The 13,928-nt window shown below is 44.3% G+C and overlaps 1 protein-coding gene across 1 annotated transcript; it reads right to left on the bottom strand.

Annotated features, from left to right (window-relative positions):
• Positions 1-4,042: 4,042 nt before the first annotated feature.
• Positions 4,043-13,928, bottom strand: LOC143134167 (repulsive guidance molecule B-like). The gene is made up of 3 exons (XM_076294327.1): positions 13,676-13,928; positions 7,727-8,319; positions 4,043-5,632 (listed from the first exon to the last, which is right to left on the bottom strand). Exons 1-3 carry the CDS (start codon positions 13,761-13,763, stop codon positions 4,883-4,885), a joined length of 1,431 nt encoding a protein of 476 aa, XP_076150442.1. The 5' UTR covers positions 13,764-13,928; the 3' UTR covers positions 4,043-4,882.

A 13,928-nucleotide genomic window follows, 5' to 3' on the forward strand; every position in this document is an offset into this window, starting at 1 on the left:
TATGAGCTCATCTGTGACCAGGGTATGAATTTCCGAGGGGGTGAAAGGGAGCTTAGAGAAGCCTTCACTCAGCTTAGTCCTGCACTTCAAGAAAAGCTTGTGTCGCAGCAAATCAGATTCTCTTTCAATCCACCATATTCTCCCCACTTTGGTGGGACTTGGGAACGCGAGGTGAGGTCGGTCAAATCTGCCTTACGTGTCACCTTGGGGACTCAAGTCGTGACAGAGGAGGTGCTACACACGGTGCTCATAGAAGTTGAAGAGATACTGAATTCTAAACCTCTTGGCTATGTGTCATCCAATATCTCTGATGTGGACCCCATAACACCAAACATTCTTCTGATGGGGCGGCGAGACGCGTCGCTTCCTCAAGTGATGTACGCGGATTCCGAGCTCTTAACCCCCCGGAAGTGGAGACACAGTCAAATCCTTGCTGACCGGTTCTGGACCAGCTTTATTAAAGACTACCTGCCAAGCCTTCAGAGCTGTCAGAAGTGGAGAGCAGACAGTCCTTCAATCTCCCCTGCTGCCGTCGTCATGGTGATTGACCCTCAGCTTCCTCGCGGCTCTTGGCCCATTGGAACAGTCACCAAGATCCTGCCGAGTTCCGATGGCAGAGTCAGAGTGGTTGAGATAGCTATCAATGGGAAACATTTCATCCGTCCTGTCAGCCGTCTGGTAGTTCTTCCTGCTTTCCCCAATGACCAAACTGTATGACTAGAATTTCTTTTGACAAATATGTAATCATATTTGGGGATTCCACCTGCACTAATTTAGGTAATTAACCTGAGACTCCAGTGTTTCTCTCAGTAGCCTACAGTGGTAGATGGCTCTCAGTTTGCAGTGGCGGTATCCTCATCCAGCTCGAGTGGGTTGTTGCGTTTGTGAATTTGTAAGTTCATTTTTCCCTTTGTTAGTTAAATGTAGTATTTGTTAAGTATATTAAGTTCCTTGAATGTTATTTTGTGTACGTTGTTTAGAGCTTTAGTGTGCATGTCATATGCTCTTGGCATTGTCTTTGTTCTAACCAGGCACATTCAAGCTCATAGGAGTAATGTGGTATTCACTTTGCTTAATTATTTCTGTGTTTAGTTATTGCTATTTGCTTATTAATGTATTTCCTTTATGATTTGTTATGATACTGAGATTGCCTTTTTGGTTGTTTGCTTGTAGACACCAACAATAACACTCAAAGAAAACCAAAGCTGGAAAATAAATAAGAGTTAACTGGAAAACTGGATTCATGTGTTTTAATCGACACATCATTCTGGCATTCGTGCCACCACTCCTCAATACTTTACACTCACTGACTCACTCAAACCCATAATCTCTCTTTCTTTTTCACTGCCCCCATACATGGCATTCCCTTTCTTTCTGTCGCTTCTTTTCCTATCTCTCTCTTTAATTTATCTTTCTCTATTTCTCTGACCTCTGCTCAGTCCTGCACATTCTCTCCGTAAAAATAAATCACTCTTGTCAATTTTTGTATATGTACATGAGTGTGTGCATGTGTGTGTTTGCTTTTGTGTATACTGTACTGTATGTGCTTCTCTGTATGTGTTTTCGCTTGTCAGTGTGTGTGTGTGTGTGCAGTGATGCCAGTAACGCGTTACTTAGTAAAAAGACTCTATGGGCTAAGCCCCGAATGTTTTCAACTGCCCTGCATATTGATTGAAACTGTTGGGCAGTGTGATTGATCTGTATTGTTGAAAACCTAAAACAAATGAAATATTCGACTTCATGTTATACAAGCAGAACTAAACTATGTTTGGGGGAAATATTAGATTCCCACTTTTACAGCCTATAGGCCTTAGGTCTATTCGAGAGATGCGCTAAAGCACAGCAGCCAGCATGTATGGTGCGTAATGGAGATTCCAAAGCGCTCTTATTCGGTCAGAACCAAGGACAGTGATCGAGGATAGGTACTACCGTCCTTTTTACAATGCAACAAACTATTTAAAGAGCATCAAGCTATTCAAATCTCTATTATGTAAGCACAAATAATATAACAGTATATTAGTCAGTCATTTTTATTAGGTTAAACAGTGATTTGATAAAGTTTTTTTAAGGCCCACCCACAATTGGTCTGGCCCATCCAAAACTGGAATCCTGGCGCCGTGCCTGGGCTATAGTTTTCATTAGCAGTTTTATGCCAAACCATGAAACATTAAGCTGCGTCCAAAAACGTCTTTAAAAATCTTCTGATATTGATCATGCATATGGCAAAGAAAGACATGAGATCGTTGGTCTTGGAATTTTGAAAATGCATCGCACTTAGACCTCAGATTACTTGCAGTACCCCGGCATTACCACAAGGAAATGGTCGTACGTCAAGTTTGAACCTGACGTGGAGATAAGCACTTTTCCTCGTCAAAGACGGTTTTTATAAATCTGAGCGTTGGCATGGATTTGAGCGTACACACGGTCTAAGATCAAATCTGTGCGTAAGAACGCTTTATAAATGAGGCCCCTGGTCTGTTTTGCTAAATCAACCAATCAGTTTTCAGTGTAAGTGTGCTTATATCTCTTTTCTCCCAAACTTAATGAATCAGTTCAGTCAGTGTATCTAGGAACAGGAGCGTCATGGCAGCGTCAGCGCCCCTCAAAAAGGAAGATTTTCAAAAAGGACCCATTTCACATCAGACTACACAAAAGTGTACCCAATTGTCTCATAAGATTAAAACATAATGATAGTCTTGCACACTGCACTGTTTGTAACAGCGACTTTAGCATTGCTCACAGCGGGTTAAATGATTGCAAAAGACTTGTTGAGGTGAGTTTAACAAGTGTAATTTCATTTGCATATTACTCAGGCCTATACAAGATGGCTAGTTGCCAAGGCTACATGAAAAAAAAAATCTACATATTTTACTATAACAATTTCTATCAATAGGCCTTCCTTATTTTGGTGTTGGTATTATTGAACAAACATCTGAATTTCAGTATCTAAGTAGGTTAGGTTGGGATGTCTGCTATACATGGCTGACATTACTGTTAAAATGCACTTCCAGTATAGTGAGTATTGGCAAAACCGGTTATCATTTTTATGTTGAGGCGGTGGGGGTGTTGTCGGCAGCTGCTGAAAGTAACTAATAAAGTAACTTATAATCTAACTTAGTTACTTTTAAAATCAAGTAATCAGTAAAGTAACTAAGTTAGTTTTTAAAGGAGTAATCCGTAATCAGATTACTTTTTCAAGGTAACTGTGGCAACACTGTCTAGGGCCTAAATGGGCAAGCAGTACCATTTTTTAATCCGATCTCATCTTACTGAGAACATGTCTGTCTTCATCCTACAGTCCTAAAGTTTGTGCAGGCTAGGGAGATATTAATGCCCAAACATGGCCTCCAAGATAAGGTATTTCTTGAGTGTAAAAATGCTACAAACAAGGGCCTAAATATTAGGAAGGACCTAAATATTAGGTAGACAAAGTTGAGCAGAATCTGTGACAGTGCAGGAACCATTTTCCTGGATTTTGTCCGATTTGACACAGAATGACCAGTATTTATTTCGCTATTTTTTATAATTTATGGATCGATAAAGCATGCCACAGGGCCTAGCTCAACGATGAACACTTGAGCTCTGTCCTACGAATTGGCAAAACTAAAATGACACCAAACTTTGATGCACTGCCACTTTTTAAGAAATAGATTTCACATATAAGAGGCCTATTTCAGTTTTTTTTTGTGTGTGCCTCATCTACTAGTGGCCCAGTCCATCTGTCAATTTTTAAATCCCAATGTGGCCCTTGAGCCAAAACGGTTGCCCACCCCTGCTCTAGCAAATCAAAATAACTCTTACCTGTCTGGAGGAGTTTGACCAGGATGAGTAGCACAACAGAGAGACGCATCTTGATCTCACTGAGTGACAATTGACTTACATCGAGTAAGTAAGACAGACACTACTCTAATCTCTAACTTACTGTTTCACCGCAAAAGAGGAAGAACACATGATCACCAGATGACTTCATCATCTTCTTCTTGTTTTGTCTTTAGAGAGAAGAAAACACATAAAAAGTAATGCAATGTCCCAATGTTTGAAATTGCTATTGAACTGATCAGTTTTATTTTTCTCCATTCAGAAAAAGTGTAGTGTTATTTTGCACATACATACATACTGTACTGACATACATACATACACACAAACATACGAAAACAGACAAAAGAGTACATAAGTTCTAACCATCTGAACTGTATAGAATGATATTAGTCATTGGAATCGAGTAGAGTTGAGTAGCCAAACAGCTAATGGCTGCCCCCAGCGTATCTGTGCAGCAGAAGCTCCTGGGGAGGCGGATACTGCAGTGATGAGTGATCAGGGCTTCAATTTGGGTCTGGTTCATATCACTTAAACCACACTGAATATCTAGACTGCACATCCACACTGAATATCCAGCACATTCATACTGAATATCTAGACTGCACATCCACACTGAATATCTAGACAGCACATCCACACTGAATATCTAGACTGCACATCCATACTGAATATCTAGACTGCACATCCACACTGAATATCTAGACTGCACATCCATACTGAATATCCATACAGCACATCCACACTAAATATCTAGACAGCACATCCATACTGAATATCTAGACAGCACATCCAGACAATACATCCTCGCTTTCTGAAAATACTTCATATCCGTCCATATCTATTCATTCACAGGGTTCAAAGCAGGAGATCTCAATCATAACTGAGGTTTAGGTCTACATATCCATGCATGTGTGTGTGTGTATGTGTGTCCTTGTTGTGTGTGCGTGTATTGTGTGTATCAGCAATGTAATGACTTGATTTGCTTCACCTGAGCTTGATGATGGTTGGTAAAGGTCTAAACACACACACACACAAACAAAAAGTCTACAGCTCCAGCTGTAGACTATGCAAACAGCAGCACTAGTACCAGGCACACAGACAGAGTGCCCATCGTCGCCGCCCTGGTGTTGGGTCTGAGCTGCGCCCCCGAGACCCCCGCTGTCCTGCTCAGGTTCCGGGGCTGCTGCGGCATGCTGGGAAACAGAGTCTTTAGGTCCTGTGAGGCCCAGAGAGCGGCCCTGGAGAAGCCTGAGTCTGCCGAGGCCTGCAGGTCGAACACACACGCCTGGAAGTAGAAGTCCTCTCGGGGCAACAGCAGGCTACACTCCAGCCTGGCCCTCTCAGTGCTGTAGCCCCGCTCTGGGGTGGCTGGACGGGGCAGGAGGGGTACTAGAGTGCTGGGGTTGCCCCCCCTGCCTCCGTGACCCCCCCAGACGTACTCCTGCAGCAGCTCGGCGCGAGGGCATCCGTGCAGGCAGAGCTGCATCCCCCCCGCCGCCTCCTCCCCCAGCTCCCCCCGCTGCTCCTGCCCCAGCGAGGACTCAGGGAGGCGGGCGGAGAACCCCAGCGACCGGCCTGTCCGGCGCACCAGGATGGACGCTCCGGCGTGGGTCGCCCGCAACTGAACCACATGGACGGGGCTGTCGCCGGGGGAAGTTGCCGCGTCGACACGCAGGCTGTGGCCATCTGCGCTGGAGCGGCTGCCGTCGGTGAAGGCGAGGGGGAGGTCATCTCCGTCTGCGTCCACGTCTGCGGTGGCCTGGTAGACCTTCTGTTCCGTGCAGCCGCTGAAAGCCTTAAAGATCACCGTGATCTTGACCACAACGGAAACAAACACACAACATCATTAAGGCCACAGCATCCTGACACAGCAGATTAACACTACCGTTCTAAAGGATATCATTAGAACCTAGTGCTCTAACCTCTACTTTGGCTACAAACAATGTGCTTCACAAATGGATATTACTTATTACCATAATAATAGGATTAGAACTCATTAATTTCAAATAGTCCTTCAAAATGTTCTGGCCAGCCTGTGCAGAAGCACAGAAGCCTCACGATGCCCTGACACATGCACTGGCCACAGACTCTACAGTAGCCACCTCATGATACCCTGAGAGACACAAAGGACACAGACTCTAGCCACCTGTGATGCTCTGGACACAGACTCTAGCCACCTCATGATACCCTGAGAGACACACAGGACGCAGACTCTGGCCACCTGTGACGCTCTGGACACCTGTGACGCACACGAGTCACCTGTGACGCACTCGAGTCACCTGTAACGCACTGGCCACCTGTGACGCACTGGCCACCTGTAACGCACTGGCCACCTGTGACGCACTCGAGTCACCTGTAACGCACTGGCCACCTGTGACGCACTCGAGCCACCTGTAACGCACTGGCCACCTGTGACGCTCTGGCCACAGACTCTAGCCACCTGTGCGTTTTAGAAGCCTCATGATGCCCTGAGAGACACGCAGGCTGAACCACACAGTCAAACACAACGCAAGTCACACACAGAAAACATTTATTTTCGTTTGCCAACAGATCCGTCAAGGTGCCAGACTGTGAGGGTGAGCTGGAGGGCTTGAAGTCTGCATGCCCTCAGAACAAAGGCTCTGTACAAATCAGAACCTGCAAAGAACCTCATACGACCTGAAAAACATACATTTCACTCTCTATTCCTCTCATGTTTTCACTTCCTTAGCCTTGTATCAAAGATCCTCCTTGACCTCAAGACAAGGCAAGTGGGACGCTTCCCTTCACCAGAGCCATTTCATTTTACCCCATAACACAACAAGACATGCACACTGGTAGGGGTGGAAATCCAGAACTGAGAATTGAGCTCAACCGGTTCCAAAATGTTCAATTCATCGGAATCGTACGCCTCCAGAGTTATCAATTCCTCTTATCAATGCTGACATGGTTTTCAGACTATGGTCAATCACCCTTTCTGAGAGTTAACAGAATGTGAAATTGAAACAAAAACACGTCTACCTTATTCTACATAGCTATGCCCACCAAAGGGACAGACAGACAACATTATTATGAGTGTGTTTGTCTGATGTGGCAATCAAAGTTTTGTGTGCTCAAACAAAGGTGTTGCAGTTAGGCTATATTTGCTGAACTTAGTAGGCTGGAATACAACTATCAAGCTGAGGGGTGAACAAGAGTAGGCTACTAATGCAGGCCATGCTGCCAGGTATACAGGTCTACTTTTAAAGATAAAGTGTTACTTTACTAATCCGTTTTGTAACTCTTTTCCAAGCTAACTGACACAAGGCAAAGGCACACAGGATCCCAATCCAGCACCTCAGGCCGATGCCATCACACTAACTACAGAGATGCAGTAGCACGAAATCACCAGCAGGTGGAGACATTGTACAGCTTGTAGGACAGTATAGTAATCTATTCTATAGTATAAATTATAGCCTCAGTCACATAAAATTAAAACAGTTTTCAGAGATCAGAATATCACATTGAACTGGGCGATATCCACTTAATTGGCATTTGACGATCATGACGGTAGTCTCACATAGACTAATAAACCTTTTATTTTTGCACTGTTTGGCTGGAAGCCTCTAAAGTACCCTACACATGCATCAGTTCTAGGCTCAATTTCATTTCAGCAGGAATTAGTGCCTGGCATGTGGGGGCGTGGCATCACGATGGTTGTTTCCCATCGTGATGTCTGTCAACCATCACGATAGACGATGATATCGTCCATCGACACAACCCTACCTGAAATTACTACTTTTGACAATACTGTACAAAGACATGTTATTTGTTTATCTATCTATTATATTGGAAATATTTTTGTAAACTGGTCAATAAAGAATTTAAATTTCAATCAATGCACAAAAAAGATATCACCACACCACTACACGTCGTCACCACTCGTTACCTTGGTGAGGCCAGTGGGGCCCAGGCCCTGTACCACAGGTGTGTTGGTCACCTGGACGGTCAGGTACGGGTTATCCAGGAGAGGCCAAGCCCCTTCTACTTTACAGGTCTGGAACTGGTCCCTGACGGTGCGCAGGTGAGGGTCCCCAAACATCCCACAGTGGACGTTCATCCCTGTGTAGCCCTCAGCGTCCGGCCTGACGGAGTGGACATCACCCTCCACTCGCCTCCAGTAGTCACATAGGGTAGCGCCCCCTGGAGGCCCTAGGGGTGAGTTGCTGCTGGGGTCCGCCCCAGGAGGAGGGGGAGGGGGGTACCCGGGACCCTCCCTGGAGCAGTTCAGCTGGGAGAACAGCTCCCGGATGCGGTACAGCGCCGAGTGGAACAGCAGGTTTCCACGGCATCTGCGAGCCGTGCGCTTGGTGCAGTCCGAGTAACCGCGCAGAACCTCACACGCGTCCAGCAGGGGGAGTGGGGGGGCCATGGGACCCCAGTGGGCGGCGGCGGTGGAGGAGGAGGAGGAAGGTGGTGGTGAAGACAAGGCCAGGTACTCAGCATTGCAGTGTTGGATCTGGCAGGACTGCTGACACTGGGCTGCGCACAGAGGAGACACTGGGGTTAGACAAGACCACTACAGCCACTACAAGACCACTACAGCCACAACAAGACCACTACAGCCACAACAAGACCACTACAGCCACAACAAGACCACTACAGCACAACAAGACCACTACAGCACAACAAGACCACTACAGCCACAACAAGACCACTACAGACACAAGACCACTAGTCAAGTCAAGTCAAGTCACATTTATTTATAAAGCACTTTAAAAACAACAACAGCTGACCAAAGTGCTGGACAGGCAAATTAGTACGACTTGGTAGACAACAAAAAAGACAACAAAAAGTGAGGATAACAATATTTACAGGCAAACAAACAAATAAATACATAAGACAATCAGACTGTTAAACGCCAGGGCATAAAAATGAGTTTTTAGGTGAGATTTAAAAACACTCAAGGAGGGAGCCAGGCGTATATGTTAGGGCAGCTCGTTCCAGAGCTTTGGTGCAATCACCGCAAAAGCCCGGTCCCCTCTGCTCTTTAGCCTAGAACGAGGCACCAGCCGGAGTTGGTCAGCAGACCTAGAAGCCCTAGAGGATGTCTGCACCTTCAGGAGATCTGCTATGTACAGTGGGGCCAGACCATGTAAAGATTTAAAAACAAATTAAAGAGCTTTAAAATGTATTCTAAAACGGACAGGGAGCCAGTGAAGGGCTGCAAGCACTGGTGTAATATGCTCACACCTTCGTGTTTTGGTTAGAAGGCGGGCTACAGCGTTCTGAACAAGTTGAAGGCGGGACAAAGAGGAACAGCTAATGCCCACATATAGGGCGTTGCAGTAATCTAGGCGGGAAGAAATAAAAGCATGAATAGCCATCTCAAAGTTTTTGAGGGATAAGAAAGGCTTAACCTTGGATAAAAGCCTTAACTTGAAGAAGCTAGATCTTACTACTGTGTTTATCTGTTTCTCTATTTTAAAATTACAGTCTAACATTACACCAAGGTTTTTTACAGTATCTTTAGTAAATGGCTCAAGGGGGCCTAAGTCACCTTGTGTGTCACAAGCAGCACTGGGCCGAAAGACTATGACCTCAGTTTTATTTTCATTCAAATTTAAAAAATGTAAAGCCATCCAGGCTTTGATGTCCTCTAGACAAGCTAATAAAAGTTTAAAAGATTGGGGGTCGTTATGTTTCAGGGGCATGTAAATCTGTGTGTTTTCCGCATAGCAGTGGAAGGAGATGTTATATTTTCTGAGGATGGATCCCAAGGGGAGCATGTTTAATGAGAACAGTATAGGCCCCAGAATAGACCCTTGAGGAACACCACAAGGAAGAGGCGCAGAGGGGGATACAGATCCATCCAGGCAGACAGAGAAACTTCTGTCGGCTAGGTAGGATTTAAACCATTCAAGAGCAGTGCCTCTGATACAAACACAGTGCTCTAGACGGGAGATTAAAATATCATGATCAACAGTATCAAAAGCAGCGGTGAGATCAAGGAGGATGAGAATAGCAGAATCTCCAGAATCAGTGGCTAGCAGCAGATCATTAAAAACTTTCAGAAGGGCTGACTCCGTACTGTGGAGGGCTTTAAAACCAGATTGCAGAGGTCCCATGATACCATGTGTATCAAGAAAAGACTGTATTTGTTGAAGCACAAGTTTTTCTAGAACTTTAGATAAGAACGGGAGTTTTGAGATAGGTCTGTAGTTAGATAAGATTGAAGTGTCTAGATTGGGTTTTTTAATCAACGGCTGCACAACGGCATGTTTGAAGCTCTTTGGCACAACACCTGAGGCAAGGCTACAGTTCATGATCGTTAATTTGTGGGGACCTGTGGTCTCAATTGTCTGAGCGATGAGAAGAGGAGGAACAATGTCAGTTAGACCAGATGAGATTTTCATTAGCCCTATGGTTTTGCTTAGGTTAGCAAATGATATAGGCTCGAAGTGACGAAATGATATAGGAAGAACCCGACGTTTAGATCCCAGGGATAGCAACAGTTGGAGCTTCACCTTCACCAGGAGACCGCTGCGCTTACCATGGCGTTTGCGCCTCCGGTTTGGCCTTGTGACAGGAGCGCGGCGTAGCCAAGCGGGAATCTCCGATAGCAGTGGAGGGGGAGGAAAGTTGTTTCCATCAACACTCGATACGAAGTTTTGATAAGACAGGCGGATGTTGAATAGTGACTGTCTATCATAGATCTGTAGACAGCTGACTTTGCCGGTAACAAGTGTCAGAAACAGGACAAACACAGACAGAGACAAGAGGGCTGACAGCAGCGGACGGCAAGCCACACACACCGGCGCCATCACGCAGCACTGGGACTGCGTCACATGCGTCAAGCCTCTACACTACAGCCACAACAAGACCACTACAGCACAACAAGACCACTACAGCACAACAAGACCACTACAGCCACAACAAGACCACTACAGCCACAACAAGACCACTACAGCCACAACAAGACCACTACAGCACAACACGACCACTACAGCCACAACAAGGCCACTACAAGATCACTACAGCCACAACAGTGGCTCCTTCACAGCAAGCGCACACACACACGTGCACACACACGCACACATGCACGCACACATACTCGCACACGTACTCGCGCACACACACAAGCACAAGCACAAGCACACACACACACACACACACACACACACAGGTTAGTGTTGAAGGTCTTGTAAGATCTTCATGCCTAAAATGACCATCACTAAAATAGATCATTCTGAAAATGTGGTTTTATCATGAGCAAATTATACTGTAATTTCAAATCTCTGAGAAAGGACTTTTTTTACATTTCGGAAAATGTAACAAATAAATGCACAGCACAATACCATCACTTCATGGAAAGAATCTGGGTAAACAGTGGGGCCAAATTCAAACAGCCGTCATGCTATCCAACATTTCTTTCTTCAGTCACCGTTAGTCTTTGATTTACAGTGTTCATTAACTACCATTCAGTCTGTGTCATGCTGTCAACCATTTTACTTTGATAATACACAATTCCAAATACAAAGACCTACAGCAAGAATAAGCCAAATCTATGGAATGGATTTTGAGAACATTATAACGTTATAATACACACTTTATAATAACGTTATATGATTTCCTTATAATGACCTGCGGGTCTGAGGTTTGGGGCAGAGTTGTAATTGGGAGAACTATGTGCCCACTGCTGGCATGCTCCCAAACATCATGGTGTCCATGTTGTCTCACTCAGAGCCAGACGGTGGTCAACAGTGAGAGGAAGAGGTGAGAGGAGTGCAGCCCTCATGGGGACATGGCAGACTCTGAGTGGTAAAGCACAGATATCCCGCTGATTTGCAGCATGTCAGCAATGGACAGGTAGTTCTCCCAATTACAGATGTAGGCTACCTCTCATCTATTTTATTCTATTCTATTCTTAGTGTGGTTCGATATTAATAGTCCATGAGCCAGCAGAGAAGTCGGTTCCACGAGAGGGCATCAAACCAAACCTTCTATTCTTTGTTTGTCTACAGTGTATGCCCCCATGACAAAACTGTGTAATGGACTTTCCAAACTCACAGCTGAAGATTTCTACAGCCTCTTAAGTAAATTTCCCATTGAAATGAATGAGATTGTATCAATTTAGGTGTAAAAAGTGTACACCTAATACATTTTGCTCTGTACCATGAAGGAAAAAATGATTCAACCATATAAACCATTATTTTCTGAAAGTGTATACCCTAAGGATTATAACATCTAATCCTGTGTATTAATGTAATGACATGAGACATGTCCCACCCTCTTCATTAGTATGCTGCCCATACATAATACTTTGGGTATTGGTAAATAGAGTATATAGCTGATACCTTTTTGGGCTGTACCATTTAGGGAAAACTGATTCAACCACCTAAACCATATATTTTCTAAAAGCATATACCCTCAGGATGTGATCAAACATAGGTTTTGACATTTCTGACCCTGCCCTTTACTTTGCTGCCCCTTCATAATACATATGGTATGAATAAATCAGGAATTTGGCTGATACCTTTGGGTCTGTGCCTTTAAGAGAAAACTAGTTCAACCGTATAACCTCAGGAGGAGATTTAACATGGGTTTTGACATGTCCCACTGCCCATGCATAAAACATTGTATTAGTAGGCCTACATCAAACATATTAGTGAATCAAGTGTATGGCTGATACATTTTGGGCTGTACCAGGGAAAACTAATTAAATCAACTTAACCTATGAACTGACATGGGTTTTGACGTGTCCCACCCTAATCATGACTTTTCTGCCCATGCATAATACATACAGGCATACATTTTAGCCATTTTTGTCATACATTAACTCTATATTGAGTTGCTCTACTAAGCTTCAGCTGTGAGTCAACAATAAAGTTTCCTGGGTGCTGGCGTATGGGGTATCATAATAAATGGGAAACTATAGGCGAGAGAAGAAATTATTTACATTGTAGCAGAGACGGCTGATAAAGTGTTCTAAAGGATATTTGATTGTAGCACACCAGCACAGTGAGACGTGTTTTGCTATTCCAGGATCAAATGAGAGTTTGCAAAAATAGATATTTTTGTCACGTCTTTATGAACATTACAAACAAATTCCTTACTTTCTTTGCCTGTGTTAAGAAGCATTAGACTTTTGACAATCATAGGCCTATAGTCGCTAGAACAAGAGTAGTTTTTTAATCAACCACTTGCTTGAGATCACTTTAGAAAATATGTTTCCTGGGTGCTGCTAACATGATTAGGATTTAGGACTAATTGATACATGATTGGAAAATGACAATATTAGAGGAAAATGAGCTCACAAAGAACATCAGCATGTCAGTGAGGTAACAACTCTGTCCGTTTAATTCTAGTTTTCAATAATATTTTTTATGAATATCTGCCGATTGTTGCTGCCGCTGCTGCTGCTGTGGTGGTGAACACAGCGCCTCTACACGCAGATTTAGAAACCAGGGCGTAGAAATCAGAGGGCACACAACACCGCTTAAATTACCCAGGTCCAAATTTGTATTCTTATTCAGCAAAATGTCCGTTCTTCCAAGACTGGATCACGGCCATCCACCCACCCCCGTCATAAAATGCCCTGCTAGTATCCCATCCACCCAACTCTGTTGGTATCTCTGCATGCCTTCGGAACGTTGTCCATGACTGAACATTGTTTTACACGCGAAGGAAGGCAGAGACTTCACGCAGTGCCAAAAGTTTGTAAACAGTTACCGCATTCGAATTTGTAACTTGCAATTATTATTTATTTTGCATTGAAAAGAGACACATAAATCAACATGACTTTTTACACTTGGCATAATGAGTTAGCAAGTCAGCTAACACCATAAACAAAGAAATGGGGCAACTTCAGCTAGCTAGCATATTCAGACGCACTCACCTTGTCGCGTAAAGATAGCAGTGAGCATGATAACGAAGATGCAGCATAGCTGTTGTTTAGCCAGGTTTGTAAATAGACTTTCCCCCATGCCAATCCATTAAGGTGATCTATTTTGAGCTAAAACCGAAGATCTCTTAGGGTATTCCATGGCTGCTACTCACTACTCTTTGCAGTCGAAGGCAACATTCTTCGGAGTTGAGTTTGCACAAAAGCGCCTTCTGTGGAGGCAGCGGAGTTGCGCAACCGCCTAAGC

This window comes from Alosa pseudoharengus, unplaced genomic scaffold, assembly GCF_046254945.1.
Source record: "Alosa pseudoharengus isolate Yale_2024_CS ecotype anadromous, Long Island Sound unplaced genomic scaffold, YU_APseudo_1.1 YU_APseudo_1.1_scf_2, whole genome shotgun sequence".
Taxonomy (NCBI): Eukaryota; Metazoa; Chordata; class Actinopteri; order Clupeiformes; family Clupeidae; genus Alosa; species Alosa pseudoharengus.